A 21,829-nucleotide genomic window follows, 5' to 3' on the forward strand; every position below is an offset into this window, starting at 1 on the left:
ATTTACATTTTATTACTTTGTTTTTGGTGTTAAGAAAAAAAATAATTACATAATTAGCGGGGATTGATTAAGTGCAATGTCGTTAGGTATTTTTAACACTGCCTTTTATTTATTCTATACACTGAACATACTGTTCAATATTTTTTTTTTTAAATCAATAACATTTAATAAGCCAGGTCCTACAAATCCTATATGTTTATTTCTTTCCATTTACGGATAAGCTTGGAGTATTATCATTTTAGTTCACTAAATTGAAACAGGCGCGTCCGCAGGCGCCCTTGCACGGTTCGATTTGGCACCCTGGGCTATCATGTGAGCGCTATGCTGCATAGTTTTGTTTTTAACAGTGCGATAGACTATGGGTAAGAAAGGTTACTATAGACTTTAAGTGAATCAAATCCGGGCGTCCTCCGGCACCCCGACAGGGTGCTATTTGGCGCCCCGGGCCTTCCGGTGTACGCTATGGTATATACGTTCGCGTGAGTTCAAAAGACTATGAATAAGTTATGTACTATAGTCGTTTACTAAGTTCAATCAGGCGGTGACGTCATGGTGCGTCCTCTGGCGCCCAGACAGGGTGCTATTTGGGGTCCCGGGCCTCCCGTGTTCGGTTTCGCGCCTACGTTCATTAAAGTGAGTGCAAAAGACTATGAATACGTTGGGGTACTATAGTCGTTTATTAAGCTGAAACAGGCGATTCCGCCCCGGGCTAGACTCTGAGCACTGTGCGTTTATGTTCGCGTTAGTGTTTTCTTTGTGTTTAGGTTGGGTTTGCGTTAGTGGTTGCGTTTTGATTTGGTTCGTTTTTGTTCTTTCTTTTTTCGTTTTCGTTTGTGTTTTATTTTCTTTGCGTTTGTGTTTGTATTTGTGTTTGTGGTTGGTTTTGCGTTTGTATTTGGTTTGTTTTCGTTTGTTTTTTCGTTTGTGTTTTTTTCTTTGGGTTTGTGGTTGGTTTTGCATTTGGATTTGGTTTGTTTTCGTTTGCTTTTTCGTTTGTTTTTTTCTTTGTGTTCGTATTGGTGTTTGTGGTTGTGGTTGGGTTAGTTGTTAGGTTTTTGTTTTCGTTTGTATTTGTAATTGTGTTAGCGTTATGTTTGCGTTTTGTTGTTTTGGTTTTGGTTTGGGTGTGCAATGCCGGGTTTATGATGATTACTAAACACACAGGTAATGGTCTTTAACAGAAAGGTTTTTCACAGAAGCCAGAGCAGGGCCTGGCCGGGACGGCTAGTTAAAATATATGATCTGAACTAAAAGACCGTTATTTAGTTAAATGTAGGATGTTATTCCGTATGTTCTTCTATTAAATCGAAAAAAGTGGTTTTATACCAACTCTGATTTTAAAAACTTTCATTATGCTGTAATATTTTAGCATTTATGATGACGATATATTAAATTCTGATTATAGACAAAAACATTTTGCAAACACGAATAGTGTTAAACAATTTCATTATATTCTAAAATAATTATTTATTTGTTTTGACATTTATAAATAAATGTGTAGATATATACATATTTATATTAAGAGAGTGATTATTTCCCCTATTTCACTTGTCATAAATAATTTCCTAGGAATTATTATGTCAAAGATTGTGTTACGTCCATTGTGTTTGGTTGTAGTATATATATATATATATATATATATATATATATATATATATATATATATATATATATATATATATATATATATATATATATATATATATATATATATATATATATTGTTTAGATTGATACAATTTTTGTTTTGTCAACCTACATTGTGTGTTTTTTTTATTTCTTCAGAGTGCTACTTTCAATTTATTTTACATCATAGCGAAGTAATGACATACCGCTAGTAATTATATATATATATATATATATATATATATATATATATATATATATATATATATATATATATATATATATATAATACACGTATATAGAACGTGTTAAAAATTCGGCGCCTTTTTTTGCTCTTTTCGCTCCCCCTACAACGAAAACCTGGATACGCCTCTGGGGGGGGGGGGGGTCCTTGGATTTTGTCCACCTAGGTTACACGGTTGTCACGCCACTGATAAAAGTGGAAAGGGTAATAAAAATTATCATAGATTTCGTGAACACGGAGAAGGGAGGGGCTTAAAAGATTAGAATAGCTGGGCACGATATCCGGTTAGCAGTTTAAAAATTTAAATTGTCTAATGCATCCAAGAATTCAATCTCCTTTCTGATATCTTATACTGAATTTAATTATTATGTTTATCGCTTTTTTTTAAAAGAAAGGTAAACTATTAAGTAACACGGCTAACATATGTAAAAAAAAATTATGGAAATTATTTTTTGAGGTTGGTAAAGGTTATGATAACAGACTGTACGATTAATTAGCTAATTAGGCGTACAAAGAACTAATTAGACGCTGATAACAAAGTACACGTTAAAAGCCACCCAGGTAGTTTAACCGTTGGAAGATTCCCGGAGTTACTTTCAGAAGCCCCAGGGATAGTGTTGGAAGACTTGTGGTACTTTTACAAGCCCTGTGGTATTGCAGAAGGCCTTGGGGGTATTGCTATAACATTTGAGCAGAGGCGTAGCGAGTGGGGGAGGGGGGGGGGGGGGCGGGGGATACAAATGTCCCCGTGCGCCGACCATATGGGGCGCCAAAATGGGTTGGAAAAACAAATTAAAATCTAATTTTAACTGCAGTTTTGCATTATAAATATAAAAAATATATGGGGGGGGGGGGTGCCAAATTGAAAGTTGTCCCCGGGCGCCGGGAAGGGTTTCTACGCCTCTGCATTAGAGGTGATATTAGAAGCTTTGGCGATATTTATAGAAGCCTCAGGGTACTTTAAGAGGCTAGGGGGTATTGTTAGAAGCTTTGGAGGTACTATTTAAGTATGAATTTCTCCCCCCCCCCCCACCCCTCCGGAAGCAACTGCTTTCCCTTCCCCACGGTCTCCTGACACCCTTTTCAGCTGTTACAAATTTCTTCCTATCCTTTCTGCCTCCTCCAGCATGCTACGTCGCCAAGTCTTCTTGGGTCGACCCCTGCGTCGCTTGCCCAATGGTACGATATAACTTTATAGCCTCGAGGATACGGTCCGAATAAGTATGATCAGAGGTACACAAAAGCTTGAGAAGCCCTGACCTATTTCGTCTGCTGTTGAATGTACGTAGTGAGCGCCGGCTCACAAAGAAAACATGGATTGGAAGGCTTTCTATTTCTATAAATTGCGCTGATGTTTTTATTTTGTTTATTTTTTTTTTCAGTCTTGCCCGCCTTGTTTCACGCAAAATTTTTCCATCTCACTTGTACTTGAGGGGATATTTTGAAATTATGTATTTCATATTTCCTTTAAGTGACATTGGTTTAATGTTTAGCTGTCGGTCAGTAATAAAATGTGTAGGGTAATGTTACTGCTAGATTATGTGTTGACATTGTTGAATTATGTGCGGCAATGTTACTGAAAGACTGAAAGTTTATGTAGGGAACTGATATGTAATGTAACTTAAACTTAAAGGGTGAAAGTTTCTGAGGGGTACTGATATATAATGTGACTGAAAGTTTATGTTGGGTACTGATAGTTAATGTTACTGACCGTTTATGTGGAATACTGATATTTAATGTGACTGAAAGTTTATGATGGGTAGGCCCTACTGTTAAATATCAAGCTCCCTATCTACGGTTCGCAACCCACCTCCCTCTGAGTAGGAGAGGGGGGGGGGTTAAGAAATGTTTTTCTGAGGGTCGCCAACTTGCAGACTAAACCAAACAATTTTTTTTAGAGTCGCTTGTCATTTGGCTAAATAAACATGGGGTCACATCTTGAAAGAGTTTGGGAACCTGCGTGTTAAATGAAGCTATTAAAAAGATGTAAACAGCTGGTATGGGGTTGGAAGATTCAAGTGTAGGAGATGGCGTAGAAAGGTAACGATAGTAAGCACTGAAATTAACATATGTGCTTTTATCGTAACGATTGTTTCATACTAACACCAAATACTAAAATTAAAATTGTTTTGTACTTACACCGAGTGCTCGCATCTTTTCCAAGAATTTTTCTTGAATAGCCTTGACCTTTGCTTCACACTCTTTAATTAATTCCTGGACTTTGCCCGGACCTGTGGGTTGTAAAAAGAAGTTCAGCTGAACACACAATTCTAAGTGTCGACATTCTACATACCAGACATTCTATAATCGGTATACGCGCTTATGTTTTGCAGCACGGGCTGATGTACGTGCTTGGTGTTTGATATACAGGCTTGGTGTTCGATGTAAGGGCTTGCTGTTCGATGTACAGGCTTGGTGTTCGATGAACGTGCTTGGTGTTCGATATAAGGGCTTTGTGTTCAATGTATGGGCTTCTTGTTCGACGTAAGGGCTTGGTGTTCGATGTAAGGGCTTGCTGTTCGATGTATGGGCTTGGTGTTCGATGTACGGGCTTGGTGACTGTGTTCGGAGTGCGTGTTTGTGTGTGAGTATTGGGCGTGCGTGCTAGTATTCCACCTCATCTCCAATGTGAATCTGACTCATGTCACTGAAACTCTGACCATAATTTTTTCAAATTTCGAGCACAAAAGAAAACTAAGCCTTTGGGTCAGAACGTGTTGATAAAGGTTAGTGTGTATGTAGTGTTCTGGTTAGTGTGTATGTGGTGTTCTGGTTAATATGTATATGGTGTTCTGGTTAGTGAGTATGTGGTGTTCTGATTAGAGTATATGTTCTGGTTAGTGTGTATGTGGTGTTCTCGTTAGTGTGTATGTGGTGTTCTGGTTAGTGTGTATGTGGTGTTCTCGTTAGTGTGTATGTGGTGTTCTGGTTAAAGTGTATGTGGTATTCTGGTTAGTGCGTATGTGTTGTTCTGGTTAGTGTGTATGTGGTGTTATAGTTAGTGTGTGTGTGGTGTTCTGGTTAGTGTGTATGTGTTGTTCTGGTTAGTGCGTATGTGGTGTTCTGGTTAGTGCGTATGTGGTGTATTGGTTAGTGTGTATGTGGTCTGGTTAGTGTGTATGTGGTGTTCTGGTTAGTGTGTATCTGGTGTTCTGGTTACAGTGTATGTGGTGTTCTGGTTAGTGTGTATGTGGTGTTCTGGTTAGTGTGTATGTGGCGTTCTGGTTAGTGTGTATGTGGTGTTCTCGTTAATGTGTATGTGGTGTTGTGGTTGGTGTGTATGTGGTGTTGTGGTTAGTGTGTATGTGGTGTTCTAGTTAATGCTTGGATTAAGACTAAGATCGATTTTTTTTAATATATTAATTTCATCCGGCCTCATAAAATCGAACGTATGTATATCTTTCAATTCTCAACTTAAACCAACTAACTCTACTTAGGTATCTTTTTAAAAATACAAATAACGATAAATCACGTTTAAATAACCTAATACCAGAAACATTGAAAGTCCGTGCAAAAATCTTGGAACCAACGTAACCATTAGATGGTTACCAAGTTTCCCCACTTTAAAAAGTATCCCCATTGATCGGAATCGCGAAAATGTTGAATGTCAGAACACTTACATTTTTGGTTGGATGTGGTAGGGCTCACGATCAATAAACTATATCAGGACCCACGGCCCAATCCAACACACTCACCCACCCAATACTCATCGGCAGACTGGTCTCCGTTCTGTAAGTCTTATAGGTTACTTGATACTGTCTTGTTTGTGGAATGTCTTAGAAGAATATCTGCCTTGTGTAATGTCTTGTTTGTAGAATGCCTTATTAGTAGAATGTCTGCTTTGTAGAATGTCTTATTAATAGACTGTTTGCTTTGTAGAATGTCTTATTAGAAGCATATCTGCATTGTGTAATGTCTTGTTTGTAGAATGCCTTATTAGTAGAATGTCTGCTTTGTAGAATGTCTTATTAGTAGAATGTCTGTTTTGTAGAATATCTTGATTGTAGTATGTTTGGTTTGTAAAATGTCTTGATTTTAGAGTGTCTGATCTGTAGTAGGTTTGGTTTGTAGAATATCTTGTTGTAAAAATGTCTTTATTATACAATGTCTAGTGTGTAGAATGTCTTATTTGTAGAATCCCTTGTTTGTAGTATGTCGTGTTTGTAAAATGTCTGGTTTGTAGAATAACTTATTTGTAGTATGCCTGCTTTGTAGCATGTCTTATTTTTGTAGTATGTCTCATTTGTATAATGTCTGGTATGTTGAATGTATGGTTTCTAGAATCCATGAGGACACATTTCTGTTTTGCCTGTAGTGTAATAATTTCATGTAGTGGAAACTACAACAGTTAGATCATGTGACTCACATGCGACACTACTGTGGGCTATCACCAGATCGCCACAACGACCAATCCCGCTAAAAACAGTAAAAGCAGATGACAGATTTATGCTAATACCGCTCAAGGTCGGAGAGGGATTTGTCATTCGTGGTTATCTCCCCTTGGTTATCCCCCCCCCCTCTTGGTTATCTTCCCTTTGCTCTCCCTCTGTTTAATCTCCCAATGTGGAACTTTTTTTAATATTGTTATTGATTGCTATAGAAATGTCACTCTTGTTTTTTTTTTTAAATGTGATTGCTATCAGTAAAGGTGAGTTGGTATCAATTCTTTAAATAAGTGTTTCTTTCAGGCATCTATCCTGAAGGAGGAGGGGCATAGCCCCCTAGAGCATGTCCACCCCCATATGAAACAGAAAAAAAATAATTTAAGTATAATGTAATGTAACCTTTAACCAGTCAGCCCCCCCTCCCCACCCCCGAAGTTTCAAGAGCCCCCCCCCCCCCCACCATTTTTCTGGAGAAAAATATCTGAAAGAAACCTTGCTTTAAATGTTAACGTCTTGTTAAGTAAAAGAAAACTTGCACTAGAATCAAGCTAGTTTTCTGACATAAGCTAGTAGCCCAAACTTAGGTAACAAGCTGCCTGTCTGATCTCAGCACATAATTGTTGTCTTCTCCTTTAGGGCCCTAACCCACAAGGTCTTACTGTTTTATGACCTAAGCTGAGGTTGTTTCTTTAATATGATCTAAACTCTGATCTGAGTGTGTCTGATGAACACTGTCTACGTTTTGTACGTGAGCTAAGCTTTTATCAAATAGTGTCAATTATTACAAGGCAATCTTCAAGTGAAATCTTTTCCTCGAAATTTCCTGATCTTATTTCCCCCCTCCCCCAACCGATTCCCCCCCCCCCGTTAATTCCCATAACTCATGCCGACTAAATTAACTCCCCTATCAAGTGAGCTATCTTATGGCAACTGCCACCAGCTCCATCAAGTTTGCGGTAATTTTCGTGAATTATTTACCGCGGTGCGAAGCTGCCGCTTCAAATATTGATCAGAGAAACGCGCCGCCAAATCGGAAGTTTAAAAGGTAATGAAAGCTTGACGCCAACCAACCGGAACAGAAATCATGGCCGCCGGCCGACACGCATGCGCTAATTGGGTCAGACGGTGCACGTGCCAAGATGATCCCGCGATACTTTAGGCCAATGAAGTTTGCTTAAGATGAGGGATTCGATACCTTTGTGTTAATTAAGGTGTAGGAACCGCAGAACGTGTTAGCTTCTGGCTGTGCTTCAGCAGAAGATGATGCTCAAGTAACGTAAAAAAAATAGACGTGAGTATTTTTCGTTTTCCAAAATTTTTACTTAATCAAGCCTCGTTTGGAGCTCACATATTACAGTTCGATGTTTGTTTATCTATGTTGCTGCACAAGCACACACACATAATATGCAGCCAACTCACAGTCTCACACATACAATAGGGCTGGTAAGTAGGTCACCAATCACCTCTACGGGTCAATAAAACCTGCATGAGCCATAGAACTGGTTGGTGACCTACTTACCAGCCCTATTATTCGCATATATCCAGATAAAGCCGAGTAGACAGAACAGGCGAACGACGCTTACCCCAACGCAATAGTACAAAGGCACAGTGCCCGATTATTGATTGTCCGAATGTATAATTGCCCATAAGCTCATTGCCCTAACCCTATTGTCCGAATGTATAATTGCCCATAAGCTCATTGCCCTAACCCTATTGTCCGAAGGCCGATTGCTGAGAAGAGCCAATTGTCCGAACAGGCACTTAACGATCTCCCCATACAGACACCATAACAGACAGGTTGCTATAGAAACAAGACATTGTTGTCGATAACATCACAGACGGAACAACCAATCACCGGGAACAAAAGCTAGTATTCACCGTACATCTCTGCCTAGAAGTCTAAGATTCACACAACAAATAAAGACAAATAAGGACAAACAAAATACACCACACGTTCGCCAAAGCACTACCTATACAATGTCTAAAGAGTCTGTTAACATCTGGCAATGTCTGTTTAGGTTTAGAAAATGCAGCATTTAAAACGTTCAACTCTTACGACTTTAAGGCTAGTTAAGCAAATCTGTCTTTACAAATACAGGTATAGCTGTGAGGTTTCAGCATACAGCGAGCATATCTATACACATACACCCGTTAGCCGTGAGGCTTTTATCATACAGAGTGCATATCTGTACACAAACACCCGTTAGATGTGAGGTTACAACATACAACGAGAATATATGTACACATACACCCGTTAGCTGTGAGGGTTTTAACATCCAGCGAGCATATCTTTACACATGCACCCGTTAGCTTTTAGGTTTCAACACACAACGAGCATATATGTACACATACACCCGTTAGCAGTGAGGCTTTTATCATACAGCGAGCTTATTTGTACACATACACCCGTTAGCAGTGAGGCTTTTATCATACAGAGTGCATATCTGTACACATACACCCGTTAGATGTGAGCCTTTAACATACAGCGATGAGCTTGAATTATGTGCTTCTAATTTTAGATCCCATCTGCTCCTACGTCTTGTGTCACTGGCCAGATGGACGCATTTGATTGGTTCGGGATAAACATTGCCAGGTAATTTATGCCATCCGGGCATTTCGACCTTACACTCAACGGTGTTCTCAAACCATCAGTGTGTTGTCAATTTTATATTTGTGTAACACACTGCTTTGCTTTTTAAAACGTTTGAATTAGTGATAACGTAAATTTTAAGAATTGAAAATTTTATAATTTAATGTGTGAGTGAATTTTTAAGGCTATAGTTCTTGTAAATTAATTTTTAATTATAAATGATAATAAAATGTTTACATTAGTTATATCGTAAATTTTAAAATTTTAATTTAATGTGTGAGTGTGGTATGCATTTTTTAAGACTATAGTTCTTGTAACTTAATTTTTTGTTCATTTTTTAAAATTATAAATGATAATACTAGCTCTCTGCAAAACTTTTTTTTTCTCCTTATTTGCAAAACATGCGCTATTTACAGTATTATGGTCTACTAGTCACACTAGTTAACCGCTAACACCAACCTGCAGGTTTTCCGATCACTTTTGTTGTTTCCGATAACCAGACTATGTTCCTCCATATTAAAAATCATAGCCCGCACAATTGGGTTTGTTGCAGACGTGATGAGAAAAAAAAATGAAATGGAGGGAGGGAGAGAGAGAGAGAGAGAGAGAAGAAAGAGAGGAGAGAAAGACGAAGAGAGACACGGAGATCTTGATGATAAGGTGCATTGGATTGGTTACAGGCGGTGTTTTCGATTACTTCCCCTTTCCAGAATTCTCTCCCTTTTATTTAAAAAAAAACATTAGATGAATCTGTATTGCGCATTTAGAGGGGCGCCTGCTGCAGTTTCCCTGAATATAAACTATTTGTGTATACAAATAAAACCCAATAAACCCCATTGTTTATGATCAGCTGAAAGCATTAAATCCGTATTATTTCACTTACTCATCATAGTGACGTTAGCGTAGGTCTCCGGGCAGTGCACTAGTAGTAGGCGATTCTCGGCTTTATGGAAGTGATTCACATACCCTGGAAAGAAAAAATTCACAATCGATGAAATCAGTGTAGAATATGATGGATGGATGAAAGAAGAATATAGAACCGTGGATTAAACAGAGAATGAATTAATGAGAAATACCAGAAAAAAATATCAATGTTATATTTTTTTAAAAAGAAGACTTAATAGGGCGAAAAATAGGTTGAATAATTACCGAATAAGAAGAATGGGGTAGATAAAAGAATAAAAAGGTACAAGGAGAAACGGAATAGAAATTAGGTGTCAGGATATATAGTACAATGTCTAATGCAAATTGTCGTGTCTGTTTAGCGTTACGCGTCCTGTTAGACATTACAATACACAGACTGCGGTGTCTGTCTCGGTAAGATCTCTTCCATTGAACGTTACGATACCCAGACATTTGTCTGTCTCGGTAAGATCTGTTCCATTGAACGTTACGATACCCAGACAGATTTGTCTGTCTCCAGTGGGATGTCTGGTCGGGCTTTTTGTGCCATCTATGCTGGTTACAATGGCGTAATGGGTGGGGTATGTCGTTGTCAAAGGTTTTATGGTCTAAAGATTTATGGTCTTAAGTTTTAAGGTCTAAAGTTTTAAGGTCTAACGTTTTATGGTCTAAAGTTTTATGGTCTAAAGGTTTATGTTCTAAAATTGTATGGTCAAAGGTTTTATGGTCTAAAGAGTAATGGTCTTAAAGTTTTATGGTCTAAAGTTTTATGTTTTTAGGTTTTATGATCTTAAGTTTTATGTTCTAAAGTTTTATGGTCTTAAGCTTTATAGTGTGACGTTTATAATAGGACGTTTATGATATAATAATATTAACTTTTACGGTGTGACGTTTCATGGACTTAAGTTTTATGAAATGACGTTTTATGGCCTAAGTTTTATGGTGTGACGTTATACGAGTTGTCGTTTTTATCGTATTTATTTACGACCTCGTGTATTATGATATGACGCTGCTGTATGATGACATTTTATGGTATGATAATCTGGTTATGCATTTATTAGCATTTCCCAGATGTATGTCCTTGTCTTAATGTGTGAATTGTGTGCAAACGCCACATTTCATCCTAATTGGGAAAGCCATGGTTGGGCACGAGAGAGCATGATCAGTAACGCAATTGTCTTGAGTTCATACCCCGAGCAAATGATGCTCGTTAACCGTAGACAGCACCAATTCTAGAAGAGAAAACTCCGAAATCAAACATCTGTATTACATATTGTTTTTGGACGTACAAAGGCTATGGTAATACTTTTAGAAAGAAAAGCCGACTGAAGTCGAAGTTTACGGGCCGTATACGGCGCATAACAGGCTGCAACATAATATTTAACTACGCTGGAGTTAATTAACTCCAATCAGGGGCGGATTAAGCTTGAGCGGGGATCAGGGTAAAAAAAATTTGGGGGGCCCCTATATATATATATATATATATATATATATATATATATATATATATATATATATATATATATATATATATATATATATATATATATATATATAGTGAAAATTAACAATTAAGCAGTAAATTTGAGGACCCTAAAAATCGGGGCCCCTGACTGCAGTCCTCTCAGCCCCCACCCCTTAATCCGCTACTGACTCCAATTATATAATTAAAACGAACAGGAAGAAAATCCTTCTTTACCTGTCTAACTGACCATATTTTCTGTATGACTACTTACATTTTTAACGGTGGAAACTGTACAGAACCAAAACCCTAATCGGTCATGGACCAAATCAATAAAAACTTCTCTCAGACTGACTCAAGGAAACAACGCCAAAATAACACTCGATAAATTGTAAATTTTGGCAATAACGAGGCAACATCTTGAATCTAAATAGCCAATTACCTGCCAAGCGGGAGGTAATAAACTTTAATTAGCGTCGAATATTCAGTAGCGATAGTAAAGGAGAAATATTTTGATCTTTCAGGGGAAAATTCGCACCGGTTCCAATAAAGAAAAAGAAAACTCAAGCTGTAGGCAAAATTTAAACTAAAACTTATTTGTTTTCAATTCCAGCTTTTATGATGATCAATAGACTAGACTAGTACTCTAAAAATAAATAGATTCATAGAGCTAATTTATCCTAACATAGAAACAACGTTGGGGCAAGCATCCGTGAATGTCTATAATATAAACATTAAAGATTAAACATCTGCCTGTATAATACAGACATCAACAACCAACCATTTGTCTAAAATACAGACATTAACAACCAACCATTTGTCTGAAATACAGACATCAACAACCAACCATTTGTCTAAAATACAGACATCAACAACCAACCATTTGTCTAAAATACAGACATTAACAACCAACCATTTGTCTAAAATACAGACATCAACAACCAACCATTTGTCTAAAATACAGACATTAACAACCAACCATTTATCTAAAATACAGACATTAACAACCAACCATTTGTCTAAAATACAGACATTAACAACCAACCATTTGTCTAAAATACAGACATTAACCCACAAGCCGTCAGACATTTGCCAGAAAAACCAGTCAACGAATGCATAAAACCAGCAGTTAACCATCCCCACCCCTTCCCTTACACCCCCATCACTAATGACCGAAGCAGCTAGCCTCCACCAGCGGCTGTAATAAAATACACAACAACTGATCTAAACCAGACATTAAACTGATTAATAAATTAATTATTGAAACAAAAAAAACTCCACCAGATCTATCATGAAGAATTTACCAGCACAGCGGCAAGTTTTGTTTGTCGTCTACCCACCAGTATGACGCAAGGCCGACGTCACGGTTAATTGAACTCAATTTTTTTTTTGCATTGATTGCGTTAAAACGGTAATGAAGAGAGTTAATGAAGATCTATAGAGAACGGTGGAGTGCACGCTGACTTTACTCCTTCCCTCCTCCCCCCGCTCACCAGCGTGGGGGAAATTCAGAATCGATTCTGCCAATCAATATTCGACCACTAGAGGTGAAATCGATTTCTAGATAACGCATTAGAGTGGGCTTTGTCCGGGCAATATTTACCATGTGATCCAACACGACGTAGTGGGATATGGAAGGACTGGACATTTAAACTATTTAAATACCATGTGGGAATGTGGGTTTTTGGAATAACCGGGCATTTAAAACTCACTAGGGAATATGGTTTTCGGAATGACCTACACATTAAAACCATGTTTTAAAGAGGTTCTTGGAACGACCAGGCAATTTAAAGCCATGTTTTTGCCAGTGTTTCTTTGAGACATTTTTTTCCTAGGAACATTTGCCAGAAAAACCAGTCAACGAATGCAAAAAAAAACAGTAGTTAAACACCCTTCCCCCCTCCCCATCCCTAACGGCCGTAGTAGCTCGCCTCCACCAATGGCTGTAATAAAATACACAACTGTGATTCCCCCTTCCCCCTAGAACAGGGGTCTCCAAACTACGGCCCGCGGGCCAGATGCGGCCCGCGAGGTCCTCTCATCCGGCCCGCGGAGAACTTTTTGTCCACGGAAAAAACGTTTGTTGGTAACGGCTGAGGAAGTTTGCCCAGAAAAATCAAAGACATGCCTGGAAGAATCTGGCCCCCGAACTGAAATTTGATAGTTAATGCGGCCCTCGGTCTGAAAAGTTTGGAGACCCCTGCCCTAGAAGATGCCTGAAAAAAACTTTTGGTTTATTTTTTGGAAAGACTATGTACTTTAAAATCACGTGATGATGTGGATTTTAGAACATCAGATATGCACATCACAGTAAATATGTTTTATGACATCCCGACATGCAACCCAAAAGTGTCAGCAGTCAATACTAGATGTACACTAATACATGCACCACAATGTATTGTAGGCTGATTAGTTAACTCTGATTAGTTAACTCTGATTAGTTAACTCACAGCAAGGTATCAGCAAAACCATTCTAGGAGGTAGGTAAAGGCAATATTAATGTGAAATGGGCCAAGTTTACGCTAAGGAACTATCATTGTCTAAAATGCAGGTGGTGATGGTTAACACAATATCTCTTAGACAAGATTCGAAAGGACAAATATCTCCTGACAAAATATCTCGAAGAAAAATATCTCAAGGACAAATATCTTAAGGATAGAACATTCAAAGAAAACGTAACTCAAGGAAAATCGGTAGCGAGGATAAAAGAACAATGAAAAAATAGGTATCTCAAGGATAAATATCTATGATCTCAAGGATAAAAATCTATGATCTCAAGGATAAAAATCTATGATCAAATACCTTACGAACAACTTAACAACAATAATTTAAAATCTCGATGGCAAAATGCCACAAGATCAAGGAGTATCGTGTTCTTATTAAATTTTGTGATACTGCATGTTATGGTCAATACACAGGCATTTAGTTTTCAAGAGCAAGAGGAGATAGTAATTTAAATATAATTCGTGCTATTAGTGAGGTCGCGCCGGATTGGGGGGGGGGGGGGAGACCTTGCCTGTGACCAGTAGCGCCATTAATGGATATAATAATTCCCAATTAGCGCGGCCACTGGGACTTGGTCAGCCTAAAATATCTCGGAGACGTGGCGTGGGTGATGGGTTACTGGAGCAAAGTTGTCTAGATCAGCATCTAGTTGGGTCAGTGCTACGGGTCATTTCTAGAGTGTTCTACTGACAGCTTCGTCATCTAGGTACAATCAGATGTTTTGTGGCTTTAAAAAAATTCGTCAGTGATCACTCACAATACATTAGAGAATTTTATAAGCCCTTGAAAAATTAATTTCGACTTTTACATTCAACTAATGTCTTCAGTATAACGTTGAATTGCAGTGAGTTGTTTTTGTGGGCCTATATGTATACTTATTTCAATGATATACATAGAACGAAAAATTGGACTGTCCTGATTAATCTACAAATATGCATATACACACACACACACACACACACACATATATATATATATATATATATATATATATATATATATATATATATATATATATATATATATATATATATATAAGGCGTTTATATGCCTAGGTAGATAAAACTAAGTAAGGATTATTCGGCACGTTTTATTATTAATCAGTAACTATTATTGACCAATGACCGGTCTGTGTCGATATTCCAACTGTAAGCCCATTTTATGTGTTTTTACTGTCCTATGATATTCCAACTGTAAGCCCATTTTATGTGTTTTACTGTCCAAATGATATTCCAACTGTAAGCCCATCTTATGTGTTTTTACTGTCCCAATGATATTCCAAATGTAAGCCCATTTTATGTGTTTTACTGTCCCAGTGATATTCCAACTGTAAGCCCATCTTATGTGTTTTTACTGTCCCAATGATATTCCAACTGTAAGCCCATTTTATGTGTTTTTACTGTCCTATGATATTCCAACTGTAAGCCCATTTTATGTGTTTTACTGTCCAAATGATATTCAAACTATAAGCCCATCTTATGTGTTTTTACTGTCCCAATGATATTCCAACTGTAAGCCCATCTTATGTGTTTTACTGTCCCAATGATATTCCAACTGTAAGCCCATCTTATGTGTTTTTACTGTCCCAATGATATTCCGACTGTAAGCCCATCTTATGTGTTTTTACTGTCCCGATGATATTCCAACTGTAAGCCCATCTTATGTGTTGTTACTGTCCCAATGATATTCCAACCGTAAGCCTATCTTATGTGTTTTTACTGTCCCAATGATATTCCAACTGTAAGCCCATTTTATGTGTTTTACTGTCCCAATGATATCCCAACTGTAAGCCCATCTTATGTGTTTTGTTTTTACTGTCCCAATGATATTCCAACTGAAAGCCCACCTAATGTGTTTTTACTGTCCCAATGATATTCCAACTGAAAGCCCATCGTATGTGTTGAAAATGTCCCAATGATATTCCAACTGTAAGCCCATCTAATGTGTTTTTACTGTCCCAATGATATTCCAACTGTAAGCCCATTTTATGTGGTTTTACTGTCCCAATGATATTCCAACTGTAAGCCCATCTTATGTGTTTTTACTGTCCCAATGATATTCCAACTGTAAGCCCATCTTATGTGTTTTTACTGTCCCAATGATATTCCAACTGTAAGCCCATCTTATGTGTTTTTACTGTCCCAATAATATTCCAACTGTAAGCCCATCTTATGTGTTTTTGCTATCCCAATGATATTCCAACTGTAAGCCCATCTTATGTGTTTTTACTGTCCCAATAATATTCCAACCGTAAGCCCATTATGTGTTTTGCTGTCCCAATGATATTCCAACCGTAAGCCCATTATGTGTTTTGCTGTCTCAATGATATTCCAACCGTAAGCCCATCTTATGTGTTTTTACTGTCCCAATGATATTCCAACTGTAAGCCCATCTTATGTGTTTCTACTGTCCCAATGATATTCCAACCGTAAGCCCATTATGTGTTTTACTATCCCAATGATATTCCAACTGTAAGCCCATCTTATGTGTTTTTACTGTCCCAATGATATTCCAACTGAAAGCCCATCTTATGTGTTTTTACTGTCCCAATGATATTCCAACCGTAAGCCCATCTTATGTGTTTTTACTGCCCCAATGATGTCGGAGATAATCTTGACGATGTTAAAATTTGATAAGACAACAAAACCTCGCTTCATCATGTCAATTATTAATGGGCTACATCATGTCGATGATTAATGGGCTACTGAACAACAACAGAAGGTTATCAGCGTTAAAACAGTGATCTGCTGATAAGGGCAGAGTTTTTGTCTGGCAGGAAACTGCGAGATAAACAACCGGCAATACAAGAGAGCAAAACAAACAAGAATTCGCGAGACACAGAAGTTCGTGTTTTGATTGTTTAACGAATCTGCGAGACAACTAATTTTTTCTCTCTCAATGCAAAAGAATTTTTTTTTAAATAAATAAAGGAGGGCAGGGAAGGGGCGAACTGTGGGTTATATAGAGAAAAAAAAATAAAACGTGAAAAAAGTAAAACATGGCGCAGATGAAAACAAAATGTCGTCACTTACACTGGAAGGCGAATTCACAATCCTCCCCGCCGTCCACGGCCAGCAGGACGACAATCTCCTGCTGACCCATGCTGTTGGTCACCATTCGCATGACCGACGACTTGAGCGACCAGACGGTCTCCCCGTGAATCACACTAAACATTGAATCCATGACCTCTGTTAAACTTCCATACCTCGCGAAAACCCAGACACGCTAAACAAACGTCCGAATGTAAATATATTTTTTTTCAAACTACAATTTTTAAACCGGCATCATGTGATGGCTCCGTGATGCACTTATACCCCCCAAACTAACAGAACTGATTCATGTAGGCCAACAATTCAGTCAAGATGAAGCCACGCAGCAGTCAAGCGCTAATGCTTTCCTCCAACAGTTTTATTGATCGGGTCTTCCCTGGTGCGGCCCTACAAGGAGGCCTATAGGTGTTCGTGGTGGGTGGATGGGCGGATGAAGAGGGTGGAGGGGCGGGCGAGTGGGGGGAGGGAAGGGGGAGAATTCAAACGTCATGTTAATGTCAGGTCTATTTGTTACATGTCAGAGTCAATGGGATATTTTTTTGTTAGATTGATATCTTTTAAAACTGAAAAAAACGAGAATTACATTTAAATAAGGATTACATTTGAAAACCACACGGGATAATCCACAAATGTCCACTTTTTGAATTAATTTAGTGCCATAATCATATAGTACTAGTGTATATCTATCACGTATAACAATATGAAAGAGTAAAACCACCTTGATCCTTTCAATATTTCGGATTTTAAAATCATACCACAATAGAACAGCAAAAATCTCATTGTTCTCAAAAGTAGAAAACTGTGACAACTGTGGTGTATCCCCCGTGATCTTCATTTGTTTTCAACTAACAACGTTTAGGCGCTGGTTTCAATGCGTGTTGATTCGGTAAACAAAAACAACCGAACTCTTATCGTGCCAGCTTTACATTCAACCCATACCCCCAAGCTGACAGGGCGGGGAGAAGGGGGTGACCAAATAAACCTCAACTCACGGGCCACCATTAATCAATATAAAAGATGGGAGGGAGGGGAGGGGGGGTAGAAATAACAATCCAGCACGCCCCGTCCCTAGGTGCCATCACCCTGGTCGCGCATCAGTGAGCAATCTTCCAATCTGATGCACCTAACTGGCGCGGTGTAGTGGGAGGGGGGAACATTAAAATAGCAGTTCCAAATTGTGCGCGTGCAAAATCGAAACAAGAATGAAAGCTGATTGAAACACAAAATAATCACAGAGAAGAGGAAATAGAGTTTAGTAATTACATTCCCAGTGTCCCCGCCTACGTCTTCTCTGAAGATTATATTATTTTAATACAGTCCCTAAACATGGGATCTATGTATCTTTAGTTTGACTCAAGGAATTATTTAATTATTTCAATTAAGTATAAAGCTGCAGGTCTTATAGGACCTACATGAAAAAAAAATCATTATTGATAGAACTTGATTTATGCACTGGAAATTTAGACAGATTTAAAAATGTCTTTTTTAAACCTTCCAGCGACTATTCTATGTAGCCTAATTAAACCTTCCACTCACCATATCACCTAGTTAAACCTTCCACCCACCATATAGCCTAGTTAAACCTTCCACCCACCATATAGCCTAGTTAAACCTTCCACCAACCATATAGCCTAGTTAAACCTTCCACCAACCATATAGCCTAGTTAAACCTTCCACCCACCATATAGCCTAGTTAAACCTTCCACCCACCATATAGCCTAGTTAAACCTTCCATCCACCATATAGCCTAGTAAAACCTTCCACTCACCATATAGCCTAGTTAAACCTTCTACCCACCATATAGCCTAGTTAAACCTTCCACACACCATATAGCCTAGTTAAACCTTCCACCCACCATATAGCCTAGTTAAACCTTCCACCCACCATATAGCCTAGTTAAACCGTCCACCCACCATATAGCCTAGTTAAACCGTCCACCCACCATATAGCCTAGTTAAACCTTCCACCCACCATATAGCCTAGTTAAACCTTCCACCCACCATAGAGCCTAGTTAAACCTTCCACCCACCATATAGCCTAGTTAAACCTTCCACTCACCATATAACCTAGTTAAACCTTCCACCCACCATATAGCCTAGTTAAACCGTCCACCCACCATATAGCCTAGTTAAACCGTCCACCCACCATATAGCCTAGTTAAACCTTCCACCCACCATATAGCCTAGTTAAACCTTCCACCCACCATATAGCCTAGTTAAACCTTCCACCCACCATATAGCCTAGTTAAACCTTCCACCCACCATATAGCCTAGTTAAACCTTCCACCCACCATATAGCCTAGTTAAACCTTCCACCCACCATATAGCCTAGTTAAACCTTCCACTCACCATATAGCCTAGTTAAACCTTCTACCCACCATATAGCCTAGTTAAACCTTCCACCCACCGTGTTTGCCTAGTTAAACCTTCCACCCACCATATTGCCTAGTTAAACCTTCCACCCACCATATTGCCTAGTTAAACCTTCCACCCACCATATAGCCTAGTATACCTTCCACCCACCATATAGCCTAGTTAAACCTTCCACCCACCATAAAGCCTAGTTAAACCTTCCACCCACCATATAGCCTAGTTAAACCTTGCACCCACCATATAGCCTAGTTAAACATTCCACCCACCATAAAGCCTAGTTAAACCTTCCACCCACCATATAGCCTAGTTAAACCTTCCACCCACCATATAGCCTAGTTAAACCTTCCACCCACCATAAAGCCTAGTTAAACCTTCCACCCACCATAAAGCCTAGTTAAACCTTCCACCCACCATATAGCCTAGTTAAACCTTCCACCCACCATATAGCCTAGTTAAACCTTCCACCCACCATATAGTCTAGTTAAACCTTCCACCCACCATAAAGCCTAGTTAACCTTCCACCCACCGAATAGCTAGTTAAACCTTCCTACCATCCTATGATAAAGACATGAGAATAAGATGCAAACTTTTAAAAGAGCTCGCCATTCATTACCCAACCAAATACAAATGAGATAACGTTTAACATTCAGTATAACTGTGCCCTGGCGATTTTTACTTGAGAAACAACAGCGACTACCTCTCCTGTATTTCACCTCATTTATCTGAAGAGATAACATCATGAACTACAGCAGCATCACAGACCCCAGGGAAAATGGAAAAACCACAGCCAGTATCACAAGATTAGCCGTTAGCTGGAGTTGTCAGGTCAGACCAGACAGGTCTCTAAAGATATAAACACATGACCAGGCAGCTGTAATACAGGTATGACGCAGGTATGATGCAGGTATAATGCAGGTATGATGCAGGTGTAATGCAGGTATGGTGCAGGTATGACGCAGGTATGGTGCGGGTATGATGCAGGTATAATGCAGGTATGGTGCAGCTGTAATGCAGGTATGGCGCAGGTATGGTGCAGGTATGACGCAGGTATGGTGCGGGTATGATGCAGGTATAATGCAGGTATGGTGCAGCTGTAATGCAGGTATGATGCAGGTATAATGCAGGTATGATGCAGGTATGATGCAGGTATGATGGAGATATGATGCGGGTATGATGCAGGTATAATGCAGGTATGGTGCAGCTGTAATGCAGGTATGATGCAGGTATAATGCAGGTATGATGCAGGTATGATGCAGGTATGATGGAGATATGATGCAGGTATGGTGCAGGTATGATGCAGGTATGATGCAGGTATGATGGAGATATGATGCATGTATGGTGCAGGTATGATAAACTTTACATTTTTATACAACCCAAACAATTCACTAAAATTTCAACGTCATCTATTCCCTTCCATTAAAACGTTTAATTCTATAATCCACTCCCCATACAGACATTTAAAACAATGAATTTGATGGCGTGATTTTACGATAATTTGAAACTTAAATTCAAAACGCAATGAATTCTATGTCGCGTTTTTACGATGATTTAAAACTTCAATTGAAAACGCAAGCTTTTCAAATATCAAAGTTGGATCTAATGCTTTCTCGCTTAAATTAGTTTCTAAATAATTTAAAATCATAAAATCAGACTGACTGGTTCCAAGCTAAATCCCCCACCCCAGTGGTAAGCGATTTCTCTAAGACCTGGCCACTCGTTATTTATCCGAAACGTATGCACAATGGCAGAATAACAGTTTCTATTTCTGGCTGCCCAGAACGTGCCAAGAATGAAACCCTAACCCTAATTCCCATAAGCGTTGAGAACAACGGAAGTGACATCAAGCGAAATTCACCCACCACCTCCACCACCCCTTTACCTTAATTAAAAACTCTGTTTTGGACGTACGCTATTCGGAATTCGTATTGTCTATTAACTACGATAAGTGTGGTAGTTAAGAAACCATTAATTTAAAAAAAGATATATTCCCTTGAAGACAAAGGTAGACCTTATTTGGGATGTGCGCATACACTTTGCGCAGTCTACATTAGAACCAGAAATGAAATGAAACACATTCTTAACTAAACGTAGCGCATCTCATTATTAAAATCCTATTTATCCGTTCATATTCTTTTTTCATACATTAAGTAAGGCACGTAAATATATCTAAGCTGTGGGGCATTTGAAGCCGTATGAGATTAAAGAGGAAACATCAGACAAGGGGAGATGATTGATATGGCACATCCATAGAAGCCCTGAAGTTGGAGTACAGGCACTTGAAAGGAATCAACAGGGAAAATTTTCAAAACCCAAGGATAAAATACAATTTTTTGAGGGCAAGAACTGGCGCATTGTTCGAAATGAACGAGTTGATATTTGTGTAGGCTTTTAGGAGATGAAAAAGAGCAGATTTCAGTTTGTGGTTTCAAGAAATTAAGTGAAATTCAGATAAAAAGGAATGGAAAAAAATCGGTCAATACAGACGCCAAAAACATGTGATTGCATTTGTTCAGTTCAAAGAATTTTTTTTTTCTTAACGTGGTTCAACAGAGTAGGTTGTGTGAAGGTGGTATTTGTTGCATCAATCGATTTTATCACGTGGCAAGCCTGTGTAACGTTTTGTAGATGGTCAGGATCAGTTTAGCTGCAGCATTAAACTACATGCGTCTCTATCTGTGCATGGAAAGATTTT

The 21,829-nt window shown here is 38.6% G+C and overlaps 1 protein-coding gene across 2 annotated transcripts in view; it reads right to left on the reverse strand.

Annotated features, from left to right (window-relative positions):
- LOC131939472 (universal stress protein YxiE) overlaps positions 1 to 21,829 on the reverse strand; it is a 33,731-nt gene that overhangs the window by 7,172 nt on the left and 4,730 nt on the right. Inside the window, exons 1-3 of one of the 2 annotated variants that reach the window (XM_059297786.1) lie at positions 16,748 to 17,150; positions 9,729 to 9,812; positions 4,010 to 4,101 (exon numbers count right to left, since the gene is read on the reverse strand). In XM_059297786.1, coding sequence (XP_059153769.1) covers positions 4,010 to 4,101; positions 9,729 to 9,812; positions 16,748 to 16,898 — 327 coding nt within the window. In that variant the 5' untranslated portion in view covers positions 16,899 to 17,150. Of the gene's footprint in view, positions 1 to 4,009; positions 4,102 to 9,728; positions 9,813 to 16,747; positions 17,151 to 21,829 lie in introns of those variants that run through there. The other variant, XM_059297787.1, reaches the window with a different exon arrangement.

The sequence above is a fragment of the Physella acuta genome, unplaced genomic scaffold (genome assembly GCF_028476545.2).
Source record: "Physella acuta isolate Inbredline_101_S28 unplaced genomic scaffold, ASM2847654v3 ptg000281l, whole genome shotgun sequence".
Taxonomy (NCBI): Eukaryota; Metazoa; Mollusca; class Gastropoda; family Physidae; genus Physella; species Physella acuta.